This window comes from Haliotis rufescens, unplaced genomic scaffold (assembly GCF_023055435.1).
Source record: "Haliotis rufescens isolate VD_foot unplaced genomic scaffold, xgHalRufe1.0.p SCAF_11, whole genome shotgun sequence".
Taxonomy (NCBI): domain Eukaryota; kingdom Metazoa; phylum Mollusca; class Gastropoda; order Lepetellida; family Haliotidae; genus Haliotis; species Haliotis rufescens.
This window is the reverse complement of record NW_025963791.1, coordinates 12,000,416-12,023,346: the sequence shown is the minus strand read 5'-3', so window position 1 is coordinate 12,023,346 and position 22,931 is coordinate 12,000,416. Positions and strand designations below refer to the sequence as shown.

Here is a 22,931-nt window from a genome sequence, read left to right as displayed (position 1 = left end):
ATGTGAGACAATGATATGTGCAACACAGAAAAGAAGGTAGAATGTGAGACAATGATATGTGCAACACAGAAAAGAAGGTAGAATGTGAGACAATGATATGTGCAACACAGAAAGGAAGGTAGGATGTGAGACAATGATATGTGCAACACAGAAAAGAAGGTAGGATGTGAGACAATGATATGTGCAACACAGAAAAGAAGGTAGAATGTGAGACAATGATATGTGCAACACAGAGAGGAAGATAGGATGTGAGACAATGATATGTGAAACACAGAAAAGAAGGTAGAATGTGAGACAATGATATGTGCAACACAGAAAGGAAGGTAGGATGTGAGACAATATGTGCAACACAGAAAAGAAGGTAGGATGTGTGACAATGATATGTGCAACACAGAAAAAAGGTAGGATGTGAGAGAATGATATGTGCAACACAGAAAAAAAGGTAGGATGTTTTTACTTTTAGCCACTAGCCATACTCACTTTTAAGAAAAAGAACTTGGTTCCCCATGATCATGCTTCAAATGTCGTTCGGCTGCTATCCTGCAATGGTGTATAAAACGTCATATTAAAAGAATTCAGTGTCAATCTGCAGCGACAGAAAACAGTTAAACATCATCCAACAAAAACAGAAATAACTTCTTTGATAGGCATTTAGAAGTTGGAGTACTAAGTAAGGATAAGAATTTATGGATGAACAACTTCTTTATTACAATTAAGAGCGAGGTTTCGGTGTAGGTTCAAGCTTGCGCGATAACGGTGTTAGAACCGACACAGAAACGTCGCTCTTAATTGTAATAAAGAAGTTGTTCACCCATAAATTCTTATCCTTACTTAAAAACAGAAATGTTGGTGAAACTGACAGAAAGCTGCCACAGTTGATGACCCTACAGAGCGGCATCCAGAGAAAGACCTTCACTGTACACCACCGTTTCGCTTTAAATGTTCATGACATAAAACAGATGGTACAACGTACCATTAGCCATGTTCCTTTACGAATTACTTTCTTGACAGTTTGATTCTAAAGTGGATCAAATCTATTACACCAGAACATTACTTATACCCATGTTCTGAGACTGCCAATATGCCTACCTATATTACTTGCGAGGCACACAGCAAATGATCAAGGTGTCTGTTATATACTGGCTGTAGCCTCCATGGAGACAAGAAAAACATAACCTATCTGATGAATATCTCCAAGACACACCGAAAAGGATAGGTGTGTTGTAATACCTTAAACAATCAGTTTGGGCACGATAGGGTTGAGCTCAAGCGCCTGTTGATTTGCTGTTGATTTGCTGTTGATCTTTTAGATAAAGCAATTTCAATGTGTGTTATATGATCTTATCACGTGATGCTACGCGGGAGTTGGTGACAAACGTTATCAATTGGTGTGAGTTCAGACATGCATATGCATTTTTTGAATGACTCATGGCAGCTCCTTCTTAGAATTGCACATTTTTATTATCATATTGCGACATAACAAGGTAACTCAAGAATGTTCCCCGGATGTAATGGCAGTTCAGAAAACATTCAATATTTATGAGCTGAACGGTGGGGTATGAAAATATCCGGAATGTATTGGACCAACCAGGCCACGTGGTACTGTTACAAGATGAAATGAGAAAACAAACCGGGACCACTGCAATGACATGAACTGAATTAAATGAGATTCCTGTGGTTAAGGGATGAAGATTCATATTCCAATATACAATTTTGATATTCACGTTTCATCACAAAACCATTTACCTGCCATTTGGTGAGATCCAATTTGTGTTTTTGTGTTAGGTTTCGACCCAAGGTCTCTTGAACTTTTAATTATATAAGTATCTTATCATTTAAAACATTACAAAATAACTTTTTAATAAATGACAACACATGCAGTTAGCTGTATGTCAACTTGCTATGATGTTCCGATGCAGTTTCACTGCATTGCAAGAGCGAGAGAGACATACAGAGAGAGAGAGAGAGAGAGAGAGCGAGAGAGAGAGAGGCGTAAACACAAGGAGACACACACACACAGATAATGAGAAAAGTGAATTGACAGTTGTGAAATACAATGTATCAAAATGTACAAGAATTGAATTTAAGGATACGAATATAATTAATGGTGAGAACAATGGAATTAATTTTCTTTCACCCCTTCATTAAATTTTTAATTGTCCTTTTCCAAAATTTACATATTGAAATATTGCATTTTTTCTAAATTCTACCAGTACTATTCAAATGGAAGCATTGCAAGGATCAGAAACGGAAATAAACATAATGAAACATAGTGAGTCGGTAACCTTTCTTTTCACAAAATAAAAAACTCCGAACCCAAGATCAACTTAACTGGTTCGTACAAATCGTCGTGGTCGCAAACAAGTCTGAACAAATGTTGCGTAAGTCTTTTTCTATGTTGCAGTTCATTTTCGGAGAAACCACTTTTGACCCTGAGGCAGCTGACGCCACTCCTACATTCCGCCTGTCGTCCTATGAAGGACATAATCGTATCAAAACAACATAAAGATATCCCTAGACCCCTCCAATCAACCCCCACCCCACCCCAAATTCCATCCCCCAACCCCAATCCCCGCCCGCCCCTATCCCCCTGCTGTACTCCGTGACTCTTCCCTCCACCAAGGGGCTGTTTGAATTGGTAGCCGCGCTGAAGACCCGATTCGCTTCCCAACTTGGGTACAATGTGTGAAGCACGTATTGTAATATTGCTAAAGCGGCGTAAAACAATGCTCACTCACTGACACAACTACACCATTAATTTTCAATAGAATTTGAAATACAAATAGTTATCCTGCCTCAGATACGTGAATGTATAAATGTGACTATTTTTCAGCCATACATCCTTATCTATACTTTCTCCTTTCCTGTCGCTCCCTATTGATCCGTCGTTCAGACTCTTGTTTGTTCAATACTTGACAATGACAGGCGGTGAGTCCGCATGGTAACAAAGCGATTCAAACACACACAACCAGTGATATTACTCTGTGGTCGGACTGACACCTTCATCAGGGGTCATTGTTTCGACATGACTGATCCCACCGCTAAACTGTTGCTGTCAAAATGCATAGCTGACCTTCTAAAATTGCCAAACTACATCTATTATATACCCGCTTACACGTAAAGTCATGTATTGACAGAAAGAAATGTACGATTGTGAAGAGATTTACGTGTCTTCCATGAAACTGCAGGTGTATTTCAAGATCACAGGAAATTGTAACAGTTGTATTATTGAACATAACAGTAAACATATTTTATAAATGTCATTTTGTCCTTTAGTATATGTACATTTTTAATAAAGACTTAGATGTAAACGTCGTCAACTCGATGACTTGGATACCGCTGAAACATTAGTTGAACACCAATAAGTGTTGTGTCATTCACTTCCTCGTGATAAGCAGATGAAAGTCGTAGCGTACGGGGTAGTTCGTCAAGAAACACGTGTGTGTACATAGCTCGCTTGTGCCACTCACTCAACCTGCTGACGCGCTAGACATGTGCATCAAAATAATGTCCGATGCGATACCCGTGTTTTACTTGTACCTCATGTTCCCTTGTTTGTTCAGATCAAACACTGACTTGCCTTTGCATGTGTCTGTGACGGTTGCCACCGGTGACGCAGCATACGCTTACCCTTTCGCGAACACCCGGTATCATCACTGTGATAGTGATTCATAAACACATGCTCATGATGAAGTCAAAATCGTACAATGTACAATGAATATTTCTTGCTCATGATGAAGTCAAAATCGTATAGTGTACAATGAATATTTCTTGAGATAATAAACAAGGTCTTGTCGCTATTATTCATAAAGATACCATCAAGTTTGTCTTGGCATGCCAAGTCTGTTGAGCGAAAACGGTACGTGCGAATGATAGCTACAGGAAGATCGTTTTTCAATATAATGTATTAAAGAATTCCACATTGTTTGTACAAAGACTTAGACTATTCTGAATACAGAAACAGACAACGCTGTTTGCTACCGGACAGAAATAGGCCACTTCGTTCATGCCTAGTCATGGTACGGTAAGGGATGGTCTCTCACAAGGGGGTAATCCTTTTCGATGGACCTTGTAGGTATTGCACATACACACAACGATGCTATGAAGACGGCATGCCCCACAGTGCAATTAAGGGCATGTACACAATTAGGAATTATGGTCAGATTACATTTCACTTGCCTGTCAATGGTTCTGTTGTGTAGACAAACAAGATCAGGAAACATAAATAAAGCATTTTTTTCATTTTAAGAGACTAAAGGTCGTCAACGTTTGTCGAGAAAGATCAAATTGCATGAGAACATACCATTGAACCTTCCTGCAAAGGCCATTGCAAGGAGTCACTTGTTTTTTTTCAGAGAAGGTTGTTTGTCCGAAAACGCGAAAGTTTGAACACAAAGCAGGAAAATGAATATTTCTTTTTTGGAGTAAAAGGAACATATGCGTACTATATTATTACATAAAGTGAGAGCGTCCGCCCGGAGAGCGGAAGGTCCGGGGTTCGATCCCCGACCGCGTCACACCAAAAGACGTTAAAGATGGTACTTGTTGTTACCCTGTCTGCGCTCGGCATTAAGGGGCTAAAACAAGGACTTGACGGCTCGGAGTCAGTATACTGTGTCTGAGTGGGGTATTCATGTTAAACTGCGGCATGGTATCTCAGTGAGCTAGCACTATAAATCGGCATCAGTCCGGACTAGTACAAGCTACCACTCAAACACACGCACGTACATGCACGTCGCTATATAAGTGCAATAATCTTGAAAGCGACGTTAAACCCCATTTCACCTCACCTCACATAAAGAGAAGAACTAATTTGAAGTCCTCATATATAAAAGCGAGCTCAGTACAACGACTGTCTGAAAACTCCAGGTCGTAAATACCTCCGTGGTCTAGTGGTAGAGCGTCTGCCCGGAGTGAGGAAGGCTTGTGGTTCAAACCCCGACCGCGTCATACCAAACGTTGTTAAGAGATGGTACTTGTTGTTACTCTGCTTGGCTCTTGTCAGTGAGGGGATAAAACAAGGACTGGTGGGCTCCGAGTCTTTGGCTGGGGTATCCATGTTAAACTGCGGCATGGTATCTTAGTGGACTAGCACTATAACACCGGCCTCAGTACAAGCAGCCAGACACCCTTATAATCTTGAACGCGACTTAAAACGCCATTTCACCTCACCCAGTCTTAAACACTGACTTACGATATCTAAGATTGCGATGCAGAACGAAGCCCACAATGCGGTCTTAGCACTAGTATGATCGTAAGCCTGTGTTAAAGTATGGGAGTTACGATCACCTTAGCACTAAGATCGCTTTGTGAAACAGGGCCTGGGGATTAAATACACTCTTCAAAAAAATAAACGCACAGGTAGTTTGTAGTTCATTGAACCTGACAGGAATTCATGTTTATACCACATAGAAAACTTATTTATACAAATCACAGGGATGTATGGTTATAACACATAGAGTCCCAGTTTATACACTCTTCAAAAAAAGGAACGCACAGGTAGTATGTAGTTCATTGCACCTGACTACACAAAAAATCCGGTATATGAATTGGATATATGTTATTGGAAAAAGCTGGTGGCCTGACATTCCACAAACGGTGCGTCAAAACGCAGCTATTGTCGATTTGCAATGTCTTTAAAGGCATTGTTTTCACACTTGTTAAAAAATGTCATGGAGGAAGACAGTAAAGCAAAATGCACGTGCAAGTTATGTCATTCGTAACTCGTGGTAGTGGCTATAAAAAGGCAAGCATAAGCCAATAATTTGTCATTCAATTGTCAACATTTTTCAATGCCTATCCGAACATCGCCATCGGACGTATCCAAAGAGACGAGTGTGGTTTTGCGATGAATCCCGATTTCTTCTTCACCGGCGAGATGGAAGACAACGTGTTTATCGTCGTCGAAATGAGCGTTTTGCCCCACATTGTGTACGTGAATTCGACAATTCCGATGGCGGTAGTGTCATGGTGTCGGGGGTGGGGGTGGAGATGGGGGTGGGGGCATATCCTGCACCACGATATCGGACTTGGTTGTGGTTCAGGGAAATTCGACAGCAAATCGCTACATGAATCAAATTCTTCAACCTCACCTGCTTTTGATCATTGCCCGACTGAGGGAGCTGTTTCAACAAGGCAACGCTCCACCGCACACAACTCGTGTCACGGTAGACTACCCTCCTGCCAACATCAACGTCTTGCCCTGGACGTCGAGATCTCCAGATCTCAACCCAATCGAACACCTCTGGGATGAACTTGATCGACGTGTACGTCAACGTCAGAACAAGTCTCAGACACTCCCACAACTGGCCAACGCGTTACAAGCAGAATGGCGCAGAATTCCGCAGGACAGAATCCGTACACTTAGTCAGTCAGTGCCAAGGAGATGCAGAGCCGTGATTGCTAACCGGGGCGATCACACGAAATACTGAGTTCAGCGCAACCCTGTGTCCTTATGTGACATGACAATGAACAGTTTTCAATGCCTTTGTACAACGACAACATGTGACTATCGAGCTCCAACATGTCATATTTGTATCTCTGATCATTTGGAATCTGACTGCCCAGGAAGAGGTACCAAAAAACATCTCACCCGAACGCGCCACCTTTGACGGCGCTCGTGTGGTGACAAAAAATGGTGAAACAGGTTTCCCGCCTATGGCATAAACTGCACGTGCATGTTAGCTGTATAAATGCGTTCGTCTGCAGGGTATAACCACACGTGATGAAAGCACACAAAAGAAATGCCACGACTGTCACAGGAGCAGAGAGAGAGAGCCATCGGTATGGCCGAAATGGGGGCAACACAGGTCCAAATTGCCAGAAGGTTTGGTTGTACATCATTGACAGTAGCCATGCTGATTCAACGGTACAGGCAGACAGGGAGGACACAGGACAGGCCTAGAATCGGACGACGCCGAGTGACAACACCACTGGAAGACGGTCAGATACGGATCATTCACCTGCGAAACAGATTCGTAACGGCGACGGCGACGGCAGCAGCATCGACGCCTGAGACTGCGATGGTGAGGCAGGTTTTGCCCTGGCCTGCCCACTCACCCGATATGAATCCTATTGAACATCTGTGGGACCATCTTGACAGACAGATCTAGAGCACGCCATCAGCCTCCCGTCAACAGACAAGAATTGCAGGAGGCCCGGAGAGACGAGTGGCAACGGATTCCAGTCCACGTCATCAGAAGACTGACGTCATCGATGAGGCGGCGTATCACAGCATGCATTGAGGCAGCTGGAGGTCATACACGCTATTGAAGGCAATTGTGTCGACAATGAACTTGTAGTGTGTCTGACAATGTTTTGGTGACATTTCAGACAACTTTTGAAATTTCTTACCCAACAATTGTTTACCTTGAGCTTACATTACCTGTGATTGCACAATTTCATTCAAACTGTGGTTGATCAATCATTTGTTACCCCTCCCTAGATTATATTATAATTCACAACAACACCTCTTCTTGTTATTTTTTTATCGATCATGGAACTCGACCTATACTTTCTTTTGCCGCCCAGTTTACATAATAGTGTTCGGGTATTCCACAGTTCGGCTAATCTGCCAGGTGCTGTTTGGTGCTGACAAATTACAAGAAACTGTGCTAGGAATCCACTTTCAGGATATTTTCGATCCAAAACATCCTAACATTGTTGAGTATGGGGCGCATTGTATGTCATACAACACAAGTTGATGGTTTGATCAGAAAACGTTATTTATCCAACGTGCCGGCAAACCATTTCAAGCAAAGCATGCATATCGCTTTCAAATATGACAACATGATTGCGAAATACACCAATTTCCGAGAATTGATCTAAAGCGTGCCCACTTTGTTTAGGGGAAACAGGTAAATACACAGAAAGCAAAATACCTTCCACCCCTATGGGCGATTCCATCCATTTCCAAGAAATGGTCGAAACACGCCTGGATAATATTTAGAGCTATCGAAAATACACTTCCATTTTAGAACAGGATGGGTTATCTAATACGTGTAATAATATAAATGATTAGCCGTAATGAGACCTATGAACATAACTGGTGTCTGATAGTGTGTAGCTTCTTCTACGTGGTACCATACACGTTTCCAGAAAAACCTAGTCGCGTAGAACCTGACCATGATCCTTGAAACAATACTTGTATTTCATCACAGGCACCTCAACGGGTCCAAATCGACCTGTTGATAAAGTCTGTTGCCACCTGTCACTAAAGTGATACACTTTGCTTCGTGACTCACCGTGAGAAAGTAGACTTTGGACCGATATTAACACATAATTAAACCATGATAGCCGACGACTAACCATAGGGACGTCGTGGACGTTAGAGCGTCATTGCTCACATTTATTTTCCATGTTAAGGTCGTCGTTGTCTTTCTGAAATATATGTGTAAACAACCTATTCTTTTCATGCATAATCATGTACGAAGTTACCATGATATAAAACATGGTTGAAGCAATAATACGAGTTGAAAATTATACCAGTACTAAACAAATCATGAACAAAGATTCGGATAAAGTATTCGGTATTTTTGAAACCATTACGAATTTAATATTAATTTGTATTCATATTGACTCGTGACAGGAAACCACAGCATGGGAAATACAAATCAAAAACTCAAAATAATGCTAGTAATTTATTCTTGAAATAAGTAGGCACATAGTTATTTTTTTTTCACTTAATTGTTCAATAAAGCGGTAAAGAAGTTTTCCATTTGTTTTCCTTAAAGCAGTGTCCGACTACATTTCGAGCATGTGTGAGCATCAAATATTGACGATACCTGTGATGATACAAGGAAGGCTATTTGTGATCTTGTATAGCATTGTCTCCTTAGGACATATTGATGAAAAATGTTTAAGTATTAAGTTAATAAATTAATTGATTACAAATGAAAAAGTTGACTATACCTACCGCACTGGACAGATGGCTGTGTATTTCCTATGAGAACGCTCCCCTGCTGTATCAACGGCTATCACGCCGACAGTAAAATATGTTACAGCATTATCGGCTGTGGAGACTGGTGGAGTATTGTGTTTGGTATAGATTGTTGCTAGGTTCTGGATAGGAGTTTGAGTGATTCGTGCAGGCGATAATTCATCTCAGGTGGTACTGTGACGACATCGGGCCCTGGCCCGGAACATGTATTGCCATAAGAGATGAGGCTGCCACCAGTCTCCCCACCCCTCATCCCTCCATCCCCGCCCTATATTCATTTCCCCGTTACTCAAACAACCAATACAACAGTTATTCACCACCCTTCCTACTCTTCCTAACCTTGAACACACCTTTCCACCCTCATACCACACCCGTCAGCAGATTATCCACCGTCAGTTGTTACATCCCACCATTTCTCCCTTACAACCCTCATCCCAGATCCAACCTTAGCCACACCTCCAAACATATTTCCAATGTCCTTGACCCCAATATACAACCTTCCGTCACCCCCACCCCCTATTTCTTCACCCCACCTCCCCACGAATTAACCGATTCCCCCACCCCACCCCACCCCACCCCAAACCACTCCGCCTGCCGCGCCCGTCATGACTCATATCTTTCTAAATCTCCCACGTGATGAAGGTCAGGCTTTTGACAGGATGTGTTAACCCACCAACACCCTGGGATATCCACATTTTACCCAATGCTCAGCGGGTTCCCTGATAATTATACCCAGAGCGTTTTATCAGTCTGGATACGTTACTGTTTAAAAACCTCTTCAGTTGTCCGAGGCCATCAAGGATGACAGCCCACATCCTACTCTGACGTGTACCATACTGTTTGTAAACCTCTTCAACTGTTTTGGAATAGCAAGGATGACAGCCTACATCCCATTTTAACTTGTGCCATATATTCCTGTGTTGTTGGTTTTCAGGTGAACAATTGAGCTGTCTTTGCATGTGTTTGTGCCACCGGTGGATAGGATAGGATTCCGCGATTTTTTCCTCACTTTTTCATAGTGATTCATAACCCATGTTCATGATAGAGTCGGAATCGTACAATATAATTATGGAACGGGTTCTGTCTGTTCATTTTCTTTCAAATATCGCATTGCCATTTTCGTAAAGTTTAAACAAAGCAGATTCTGTACTAATTGATTGAACTATTGATTGAATGAGTGTGGTTTAATGCCGCTTTCAACAGCATTTAGGCTTTAAGTGAGTGAATATGGTCTTACAGCGCTGTTTTTCCAGCAATATAACGGCAGGGAACACACAACACATGTCCTGCACACATTGCACCCATGTGGTGAACCCGGGACCGGCTCGACAAGCCATCGCTTTAACCTCTAACCACAGACCATTAGCTTTGAGTATTAGAAGGGATAAAAAAAGAAGTATTTGTGTACATGCAATGTGAAAAAAATATGTTTTCTTGAAAAACCTTAAGGGTGTAAACATTAGAGGCTATTGGGTACCGTCGAATCGAATGGAACTCTAAGCCCCATTTAACTGATTACATCTTAAAACTTGAAGGACTGGTGAATTTAAACATGGTTAACACAGATGGCACTCAGATCGATATGATGAAGATGCTGATACACAAACGCATTTCAGACATGTCCGAGCAATTACAATTATTGATCCTGAACTTGTATTCAGGCTGTTTTATCGAACATTTACATGCCTGAATTATATCAACTGTCTACTTTTCAAATGATCAGATAATATAGGTTACTGACATTTCATATTGTCATAGCGACCGATTTATGACTACCATTGTCTGAAGTACATTTGACTCCAAAGGCAAATTACCCTGTAGCCATGTCTCCATAACTTGATTGTAATTACGTTTTAGGCGCTAATCTCCGTTGTTAATCCTCACCAACATTTCATTGTACGAGGGGTGTTCATTAAAGATTTCCCCTAAACCACTTAGGGTTATCATATTTAATTGAAATTTCACATGTGTAATGATACATGTATCTATGGGTTATGTCTGAATTTGCAGCACCGAACTATTAATCTTACTACTTTTACAGGTGTTATGATCGAGTAGGGTGTGACAATGGAGCTAGTAGAATACCGAGCAGTGATTAGGTTTTTATATTTGAAAGGTCGCACACCAAAAGAAACTTTCGATGAAATGAAAGCAACTTATGGGGAAGATGCCCCATCATATGACGTTGTTAAACACTGGCATCTCCAGTTCAAGTGTGGTCGGACATCTGTTGAAACAGCTGCCATTCCTGGTCGCCCCCATTCAGCCATTGATGAGGACACTATCCATCAAGTGGAGACCGCCATTTTGGCAGACCGACGTATAACTGTTCGCCAGTTAGCACAAGATGTCAAGATCAGTGTAGGGTCTGTGGAAAAAATCATCCATGACAATTTGAACATGCATAGGGTGTCTGCACGATGGATTCCCAGGTTGCTCACACCTTTCCAAAAGCAGGAACGAGTCAATTGCTCAAAGGATCTTTTGGACATGTGCCAAAAAAAACAGGCAAATTTTTTTGACAGACTTATCACACAGGATGAAACATGGGTCCATCACTATGATCCTGAGACTAAGTTCAGTCGATGCAATGGAAGCATGTGGAGTCACCACCCCCAAAGAAGGCACGTGTCCAACCCTCTGCAGGCAAGGTCATGCTCACGGTGTTTTGGGACCAGCATAGTAGTGATGATGGATTTCTTGGCAAAGGGTACCACAATTACAGGAGCTTATTATGCTTCACTGCTGCGGAAATTGCGGGACGCTATCAAGCTTAAGAGGCGTGGCATGCTGACCAAGGGTGTCCGTCTCCTGCAAGACAATGCTCCAGTACACAACTCTCATGTTGCCCAGACAGATGCGCGGTCCTGTGGCTATGAAATCCTTCCACATCCTCCTTACTCTCCTGACCTTGCACCATCTGACTTCCACCTCTTTCCAACCATGAAGTCATTTTGGAAGGGAAAACGTTTCACAGATGATGGAACACTGATTTCTGAAGTCAAGTCCTGGTTTGAGATGCAAAATGAGGGCTTTTACAAGCGAGGTCTCCATAGTTGCATAAAACGATGGGAGAAGTGTGTAACTCTTGGTGGTTCCTATGTGGGGAAAGACTAAAACCTATGCCAAGTTTCATTCCACTAGGTCCATCGGAAGTGGGTCAGGGGAAATCTTTAATGAACACCCGTATATTGACTGACAGCCAACCTAGGCTACTGTATCACTTCCCGTTAATTACTGTTATTTATAGTATGACATTTATTGCCTTAATTGTTCACACACACCCGTGCCCCCCTCTTATCTTTTGAAGACTGGCTGACCTAAAACGAGCACATGCAGCGGAACGCCTTTCCTTTGATCATAGAGCTAAATTGACTGAGCTTTGCTGAGCCTGTTCAGTGACTGACCTTCCTATGATGAGCCTGTGAGGTTACTGGCATTCTTCAGATGACCATGTTGGGTGAGTGACCATCCTTAAATAATCCTCCGTAAACGTTAACCACATAAATATAAGCGACAGAGGCATTTCCATAATTATCAACGTCTCAACTGAAAGTCCGACACACGACAATATCAGATAGTGATGACATCTGGTGTTCGCAAAAAGGTGAGCGCTTCCAGTCCCAACGGTGGCACCCGTCACAAACACGCGCAAAGGCAAGTCAATTGCTCAACTGATCAACACAGGAACATACGGTACAAGTCACAATAGGGTATTTTATCGGACATCACTTTGGTCATCCATGCGCCAAATATGGATATGTCCTCCACATTTATACCATAAAAAGTTTTTACAGATTTTCTGAGTCCTTGAATGTTGTAACCCTAATCAAACAACTTTAGAGTCCCTATGTTTCTCTTTAAATTTTAGTAGAAAGTTCATTTCAATTCTAACTCAAAAGTGAAATTTGAAACCAATCTTAAGGCTGAAGTTGCTGGTATATTGTTCTATATAAAGGGAAAGTTGGAACGTTAAAGTCATCCCTACTGCTATAACGAGGTGTGGAGCGCCTTTTGTCACTCTATTTCTTTATGCATATGTCATAGCTATTATTATAACACCAGCTTTCAGTGATTGGTGTGTTGACTCCACGTCCAGGGTAGTAAGAGCAGGTCAGTAAGGCCGTAACCTACCGGATTGTAAATATTAAGTGATGGCCGCAATTGTCAATGGTTACAGCCGATAAACTGCTGCCAACTACCATGGTGTGAAAGACATGCATTCGTAACATTTAGTTATGTATTGAGGCCTTGACTTGTTAGGCCTGTTTATTTATTATATATACATGATGTACACGTTTCATTATCTGTTTGTAAACTTTGTAAAATTGTGTCGTTATGGTAATTATGTATACATGCTCTATTATTATTATTATTATTATTATTATTATTATTTACAGATTAAAATATAACATGCAGCAAAGAAGGTTTGGATGATCCTGGCATAGTCAGGCTGGTTCGGCTCATCATCAGCTCAGGGCCCTTGCCCCCTCTACACGCAGCCCAGACAGCGAATGGGACTTCTCCCAGGAAGGGCTGCCTAGTCAAACCCACCCAGAACTTTTCGGAGAATGTGAAGACTCCCCAACACTGCAGCCTTCTGCATTACCCAGATTGTCAGAAGGGCTGTATTCCTGACAGCAAACCCGGGTTCTCTCCTAATGTCAGTTAACAGATTGGGAGGTACCAAACCTATAGCACCGAGAACAATGGGGAGTCGGACAACTTGGTACTTGGGATGCAAGTGTGACATTTCGAAAGCGAGGTCCGCTTATTTGCCATTTTTTTCCTGAATCTTGCCAATCACATAAGTTTCACAGGGACAGATAATATAAATTATTTCATTGAATTTATCAAAAAGAGCAAGATCAGGTTTATTGGCCTGGATACGCCAGAGGCTGTAAACGGGCCTTTTTTCCAATTTTGCATTTATCATTTGCCATGACGCCCTCTACATATTCCGGGTCGTACCATGGATGGACCTCTGTGTCAAAACTACAAGCATTGCGAAGACGGTCATGAAATGACCGAGCTACACCATAATGTGGCTTAAGATACTGTGTTTGTGCCATATTATTATTGTTGTTGTTGTTGTTGTTAATTTCACTCTGCACCACCGATTAAAGCCTACAACTAATCAACCTCTCTCTTTTTTCAAGGTGGAGGCGAATCTTGACGTTCTCTACTAATTACCCCAAATAGCAGCAAACATCCACACAGACGCCTTCGTCACCCAAATGACCAAACGACCACTACATCGCCCAGGCCAACATATGAAGCACCGGTTTCACTGGTCTCATTTATTCCTAGTTTATTGGGGTAATTCGGGGAAAAGGAATGCGCTATTCAATCGTTATTGAACGGTATCAGATCATCGATATACCCGGAGCCGAAGGTAATCATTGTAGTTAAACTCCCTTGTTTTCATTTGCCGATCTGAGCAGAAATTCTGATTCATGTGCATAAAGTAAAGATGCCTATTTTTTGCGAAAATGTCTTTCCCCAAAATTGTACATAGATGTCCATCATTTTACATGTTGTTTTCTCAGTAACTTTAGAGGACATTTCCTTTCATTTTTGACAAATTGTCCAGCACCCTGGAAGATGTTACTATCCAAGGCCATCATGGTTAGTGACAAATGCACCGAGATAAAGAATTACGTTTTTCCTTAAGAGGAATTGAAAAATCAGTCACTTTAACATAATTGAACTTGGTTCTGTCCCAAGATCGCGAAAACTCAAGCAAATCGTTTTTTGAGTTTTTTAGAATCCACATTATAAATATTATATAAGTGTGCTGTTATGTTTTCCGCAGTTCATCTGATATACTTCACACAAAGATGTGAAGTGAGGTGAAATTGTTTTTTAACGTCCCGTCCAAGATTATTGCACTTATATAGCGACGTACGCGTGCATGCACGCACTAGTCCGGACTGATGCCGATTTATAGTGCTAGCACACTGAGATACCATGCCGCAGTTTAACATGAACACCCAGTAACAATCAGTAACAATAAATATGAGTATATTTTTTTCATGAATTTCGTGTCATTCAAAGAGAGCTGCAAATTCAATAAAGCTCTAGTTATAATGTCACTGTTTCGATTCGTTAAAAATATATTATTTGTTCATTGAAAAGAATTAGGATTCTGATTCTGTTTCTTGGTTTGTTAGCACCATACCCTAGCTCGTGGGTTTCACCGAAGTAAAACGTGCATCCTGGCTTTCCTACTCCATAGGCTGACATGCCGTGGAATCCTGGAATACTGTTACAAGCGGCGTTATCCCCAACTCACTCACACACTCACTCTTAATGTCAGAGCTGAAAACGGGATGTATATTGGCTGCGTGAGCTGAGAATGGCATGCGCATGAAATAGGTGTGAATGCATTATCACATATATCCTCTGGGGTCTGCAAGAGACTGAAATAAAATCTGCCTTTGCTCTGTAAACTTTATACGCGCCTAGCTTTTCCATCTTTTCACTCCAACTATAAGAAACATGTTGCATGTAATTTTGAAAAGTGTTATTTTTCCCATTACTAACTTCCACCCACCGCTCCATCTGAATATGGAGATGAGAAAAACACAAAATGACCTCACAGACACGTGTACATTTACAAATGTAGCAGTACTGTGAAAATTATGTTATCATACATGTTGACTCACCGGTTGGCAAAGTTGATAGATTCGGTGTGAGTTACAAGCCATATTTGATTTTCGGAAAAGCGCCCGATCAAAACCCGTGACTATGGCCTTATAAATACCTGTGGCACCTGACAAATGCGGATATTTGGAGTGACAGACAGCTGCACGTTAATAACATTTTCGCATCACAGCAACACGCACATCATTTAAATGCAATTTTGCCAACATTTAGTACAGAATTTTGTCCCTGGAACAGTGTGTCAACAATACCCGAACAGACACTCAACAATTTCCGACAGGGTAAAGATAAATTATTCAAATTAGCAACATGCAAAGTCACGTAGAGACAGACGATCCGTGAACTGTTTACCGTTCTCACGAACACTGCAACTAATGAAATATTATATTTAAAGTACTAGAAGTACTAACATTAGTGAGTGAATGTTGTTTTTCGCAACTGTGTGTAGCAAACAAGTCCAGCAAACAAGCAGTTGATATCATGAGCGACTGTGTTGTGATGGTACGATGACATACATCCAGACGGCTACAGGTTATCCACGATCCCCATTTTAGTTTGTTGAATTTGGGTACTTGACAACCATTCTTCCCCATTTTTTAAATTGAACTTAATCCTTTACAATGCCCTTTGCAAGAAAGTGTTCTCAGCAAGTCTACAATACTTTGTGAAGTCTAAATGTCTTCAGTCTGAAAATGATTGGAATGTCTGGGCTCCTTACTGTTATATGTTTCAGACAATTTTAGAAAGAAAATAATAATATATTTTCCTTTCAGAGACAGAACCACCGTTTGATGTAAGGTCCAACATTTATCAATTTCAGCACATTCTAACATACAATGAAACTCAGACAATAGTGTTCACAAATGTGTCTCAAAATGCGATTTTGAAGTAACAAAAGGTATTAAATTGATCACAATAATTAGAAAATGCTATTATAAAGAATTCGTGTGTTTATTCATTCATAATACTCAAAGGCCTCAGGCCTTTAATACGTTCACGGAATCAGTGTTGGTATTGAAATAATATTTAGAAATACCAGTATATACAGAGGAATTGCTGTACATTTAACCTTGGAGAAGAATGCCCAAGTTCTATAACATGGTAAACATATAGAAACATACAGTTTTAATGGCTGTATTTTTCGAACTTGACATAACAATTCGGCATTTTTGGACATTTGGATGAATGTATGAATACCTTTGGTATATACTGATCGTAGTTATATACTGATTATAGTACGTGAATATATTAAAGCAAGAAATGAATAAATGTGTGACTAATCTGGTTCATGCCACTATCCCGCTATATTACGAAAGGATCACCTGGAATTGGTTTCATACATACAAAATGGACCATGAAACAATAACATTAAATTTGGACCTGGCCCTCTGGTAGGATGTAACCACTAGGCTATATATACCTCATAACCTCTAGTCGGCAGAGATACTAATGCACGAATATAGATCACGTGCACTATAAAATGAACCAACCGAAGTATACATATGGACACATGAATGGAAATGGTCGAATAACGAACCACATGAAGTTTTTATTTTGGACACTAAATAAAGCCCAATCTCTTGTTTCACTTCTTTAATTATTCGGTATATGTTTTTGTGCAAAAGTATATTCAGGTATCTTCGCTGACATGCACACACGTTGCGAAATATATTCGAGAAGATGTCGAAAGTGATATGTTCAGCAAGCCGCTAAACTAACATCGATTCTCTGAATTGAAATCATGTCACAGACTGGTTACTTGTCTTTTGACAATTGATCGAAAGGAACACAGTGAGTCTGGTCGAAGAAATTGAGACTCGCAGAACAATTATAGGCTTGCAATAGCATGGGGTAGATGTGCTCCATGATCCGTTTGATAGACAAGCAAATACAAAATACAGCCATCTGAGGCAGCGACCTGTGTGTACTCATCAGATACCAGTCATTACTGTCATAACTTTTCTCTCGCAAAGAAAATATAACGCGAAAAGCCGGTATTGTTTATATCTAAACCTGCGAAATGATTATTTAGATGCACGTTTTAACTTATATTTAAATTTAATGTATTCCGTAAGTAATATTCACTCATTGGTGCTGGAATTGTTTTAGAATTCTGTGGAGTTATTATGAAAAGTTATATGTTAAAATATACAGATCATCATTGAACCATCTTTTCGAACATGCGATCGCAACTAGATAACGTCGTAAATTGTGCCACCCCTTCTCAGAATGTGCATTGAATGCCACCCCTTCTCAAAATGTGCATTGAATGACACCCCTTCTCAGAATGTGCATTGAATGACACCCCTTCTCAAAATGTGCATTGAATGCCACCCCTTCTCAGAATGTGCATTGAATGACACCCCTTCTCAAAATGTGCATTGAATGCCACCCCTTCTCAGGATGTGCATTGAATGTCACCCCTTCTCAGACTCTGCATTGAATGCCACCCCTTCTCAAAATGTGCATTGAATGCCACCCCTTCTCAGAATGTGCATTGAATGCCACCCCTTCTCAGACTCTGCATTGAATGCCACCCCTTCTCAGAATGTGCATTGAATGCCACCCCTTCTCAGAATGTGCATTGAATGCCACCCCTTCTCAGGATGTGCATTGAATGCCACCCCTTCTAAAAATGTGCATTGAATGCCACCCCTTCTCAGGATGTGCATTGAATGCCACCCCTTCTCAGACTCTGCATTGAATGCCACCCCTTCTCAGAATGTGCATTGAATGCCACCCCTTCTCAGAATGTGCATTGAATGCCACCCCTTCTCAGGATGTGCATTGAATGCCACCCCTTCTCAGACTCTGCATTGAATGCCACCCCTTCTCAGAATGTGCATTGAATGCCACCCCTTCTCAACATTTGTATTGAATGCCACCCTTTCTTAGCATGCGCATTGAATGTTACCTCATCTTAGCATGTGAATATATTGCCACCCATTCTTAGCATGTGCATCGATTATCACACTTTCTTAGCATGTGACTTAGATTGCTAACCCATCGTAGCATATGAATAGATCTGATGTGAGCATGTGCAGTGAGTGTCATCTTTCTTTGTCCTTTTCATTTTACTTAGATTCTGAGTATTAATATTACTTTCCATCCACGCTTGCACCGTGGAAACTAACTCTGGATGTTGTCCTATTTTAAAAGTCTACTGATATCACAACCTAGCCGTTAAAAGTGCAGAACTAATGAAAAACATCCCATTCTAGGTGTTCGCCTTGCCACTATATTGACCTTTATTTCTCGTTTCGGGTATGGGATCATTTTCATGCAGTATGCATGAGAAACACCGAACACAACATGACAGTTTTTGTTTACCCTGGGTTGCAACAGGTAAACAAGAACGGCATCATTGTTCACGTTCAAGAAGCATAAAGCCGAGTAGTATTGTCATTGATGATTGGATTCTAACACGTTTTAAACATGTTAAATTAAATCCATCACATAAAAATCACATTAATAATGGAGTTTATTTTATGATAGTATGATATGTTCAGGCCTATATTGTGATCCGATTCTACAACTGTAAAATATTTCAAATTCGAATTTTCGTATTGTATTTTCAGGTGTTGAAAAAAACGTTCGCAAAAAACACAATAATTTATCACCTTGATCAGAGTTGATCCTAGCAATAGGACCTCAGCATACTGTGGGAAATCAATGTCACGACATCATGGAAAAAAAACACATTCCTGAATATCTTGGTGTTGGAAGTGGTTCAAGTGCGGCAAGACAACATTATATAAATATTACTCGTTTTCGACCCAGAACAAAAATGAACATCAGACCATGTAGTAGCGGATACCTGAACGTTAGCCCAGAATATTTTACGAACAGCGATGAAAACGGAAGACTGATTTGTAAATAAAAACACGTTTTATAACTAAGGATCAATAACAATGGCGGTGGTACAGAAATTACGAGAAACACATTACGAGTGTATACCACAGGGAGTACCTATTTATACCCAAGGGATACATTTTTATACCATAAGGAGTACCTATTTGTACCACATGGATTCATGTCTATATCACAGGGAATGCTTATTTACACCACAGGGAGTGGATGTTTATACCACAGGAATTCATGTTTATACCACAGTGCTGCCTATATGTACCACAGGGAGTACATATTTATACCACAGGAATTCATGTTTATACCACAGGGCTGCCTATATGTACCACAGGGAGTGCATGTTTATACCATAGGAATTCATGTTTACACCACAGGGCTGCCTATATGTACCACAGGGAGTACATATTTATACCACAGGAATTCATATTTATACCACAGGGCTGCCTATATGTACCACAGGGAGTGCATGTTTATACCATAGGAATTCATGTTTATACCACAGGGCTGCCTATATGTACCACAGGGAGTACCTATTTATACCCAAGGGATACATTTTTATACCATAAGGAGTACCTATTTGTACCACAGAAATTCATGTCTATATCACAGGGAATGCTTATTTACACCACAGGGAGTGGATGTTTATACCACAGGAATTCATGTTTATACCACAGTGCTGCCTATATGTACCACAGGGAGTACATATTTATACCACAGAAATTCATGTTTATACCACAGGGCTGCCTATATGTACCACAGGGAGTGCATGTTTATACCATAGGAATTCATGTTTATACCACAGGGCTGCCTATATGTACCACAGGGAGTACATATTTATACCACAGGAATTCGTGTTTATACCACAGGGCTGTCTATATGTACCACAGGGAGTGCATGTTTATACCACAAGAATTCATGTTTATACCACAGTGCTGCCTATATGTACCACAGGGAGTACATATTTATACCACAGAAATTCATGTTTATACCACAGGGCTGCCTATATGTACCACAGGGAGTGCATGTTTATACCATAGGAATTCATGTTTATACCACAGTGCTGCCTATATGTACCACAGGGAGTACATATTTATACCACAGGAATTCATGTTTATACCACAGGGCTGCGTATTTGTACCACAGGGAGTACATATTTATACCACAGGAATTCATGTTTATACCACAGGGCTGCGTATATGTACCACAGGGAGTACATATTTATACCACAGGAATTCATGTTTATACCACAGGGCTGCCTATATGTACCACAGGGAGTGCATGTTTATACCATAGGAATTCATGTTTATACCACAGGGCTGCCTATATGTACCACAGGGAGTACATATTTATACCACAGGAATTCATGTTTATACCACAGGGCTGCCTATATGTACCACAGGGAGTACATATTTATACCACAGGAATTCATGTTTATACCACAGGGCTGCATATATGTACCACAGGGAGTACATATTTATACCACAGGAATTCATGTTTATACCACAGGGCTGCGTATATGTACCACAGGGAGTACATATTTATACCACAGGAATTCATGTTTATACCACAGGGCTGCCTATATTTACCACAGGAAGTGCATGTTTATACCACAGGGATACATGTTTAAACCACAGTGCTGCCTATATTTACCACAGGAAGTGCATGTTTATACCACAGGGATACATGTTTAAACCACAGGGCTGCCTATATGTACCACAGGGAGTGCATGTTTATACCATAGGAATTCATGTTTATACCACAGGGCTGCCTATATGTACCACAGGGAGTACATATTTATACCACAGGAATTCATGTTTATACCACAGGGCTGCATATATGTACCACAGTGAGTACATATTTATACCACAGGAATTCATGTTTATACCACAGGGCTGCGTATATGTACCACAGGGAGTACATATTTATACCACAGGAATTCATGTTTATACCACAGGGCTGCCTATATTTACCACAGGAAGTGCATGTTTATACCACAGGGATACATGTTTAAACCACAGGGCTGCCTATATTTACCACAGGAAGTGCATGTTTATACCACAGGGATACATGTTTAAACCACAGTGCTGCCTATATTTACCACAGGAAGTGCATGTTTATACCACAGGGATACATGTTTAAACCACAGGGCTGCCTATATTTACCACAGGAAGTGCATGTTTGTACCACAGGGATACATGTTTAAGCCACAGGGCTGCCTATATTTACCACAGGAAGTGCATGTTTATACCACAGGGATACATGTTTAAACCACAGGGCTGCCTATATGTACCACAGGAAGTGCATGTTTATACCACAGGGACACATGTTTAAACCACAATGTCATATTTATATATAAACTTATTTGTTCAAATCACAGGGATGTATTGTCATAACACATAGATTCCCAATTTATACACTCTTTAAAAAAAGAAACGCACAGGTAGTATGTAGTTCATTGAACCTGACTACACAAAAGAACCCGGTATATAAATTGGATGTATGTTTTGTTAAATGTTGGTTGCTTGATATTCGACAAACGGTGCGTCAAAACGCAGCCGCTGTCGGTTTGCAATGTTTTAAACGGCATTGTTTTCACACTTGTTAAAAAATGTCATGGAGGAAAACAGTCAAGCAAAATGCACGTGCAAGTTATGGCATTCGTAACTCGTGGTAGTGGCTATAAAAAGGCAAGCACAAGCCAATGATTTGTCATTCAATTGTCAACATTTTTCAAGTTCGAAAATACCGAGACTAAGCGCTGCCGATCGGAACATCGCCATAGGACGTATCCTAAGAGGGGAATCGCAGTCTTCTATTGCACGCCACTTCAACGTCCGACACCATTTGCCGTCTTTGTGTACGATACACACAGTTCAATTCCACTTCAGACCGTCCGAGAACAAGTCGACCAAGAGTTTCCAGCCCTGCACAGGACGCATCCTTGGTTTGAGGAGGATATCGGACCAGACTGTCAGGAACCATCTTCGTGAGGCTTGAATCCGACCCAGAAGACCAGTTATCGTCCCTGTTTTGCAACAGACCCATCGACAGCGATCCTTGCGTTGGTGCCATACCTTACAGACTTGGAAGTTGAGAAATTGGAGACGAGTGTGGTTTAGTGACGAATCACGATTTCTTCTTCACCGGCGAGATGGAAGACAACGTGTTTATCGTCGTCGAAATGAGCATTTTGCCCCACATTGTGTACGTGAATTCGACAATTTCGGTGGCGGTAGTGTCATGGTGTGGGGGGCCATATCCTACGTCACGAGATCGGACTTGGTTGTGGTTCAGGGAAATTTGACAATAAATTGCTACATGAATCAAATTCTTCAACCTCACCTTCTTTAAGTCATTGACCGCCAGAGGTATCTGTTTCACGGTAGACTACCTTCATAACGCCAACATCACCGACTTGGCCTGGCTGTCGAGATCAGATCTCAGATCTCAACCCAATCGA

General features: G+C 41.0%; 1 protein-coding gene across 6 annotated transcripts in view; it reads right to left on the bottom strand.

Annotated features, from left to right (window-relative positions):
* Positions 1-22,931, bottom strand: part of LOC124141152 (serine-rich adhesin for platelets-like) — a 65,296-nt gene that overhangs the window by 5,692 nt on the left and 36,673 nt on the right. For 2 of the 6 annotated variants that reach the window (XM_046509069.2, XM_046509065.2), the window contains exon 2: positions 481-540. In XM_046509069.2, the coding sequence (XP_046365025.1) occupies positions 481-514 (34 nt within the window). In that variant the 5' untranslated portion in view covers positions 515-540. The other 4 variants (XM_046509062.2, XM_046509064.2, XM_046509063.2 and 1 more) reach the window with 4 other exon arrangements.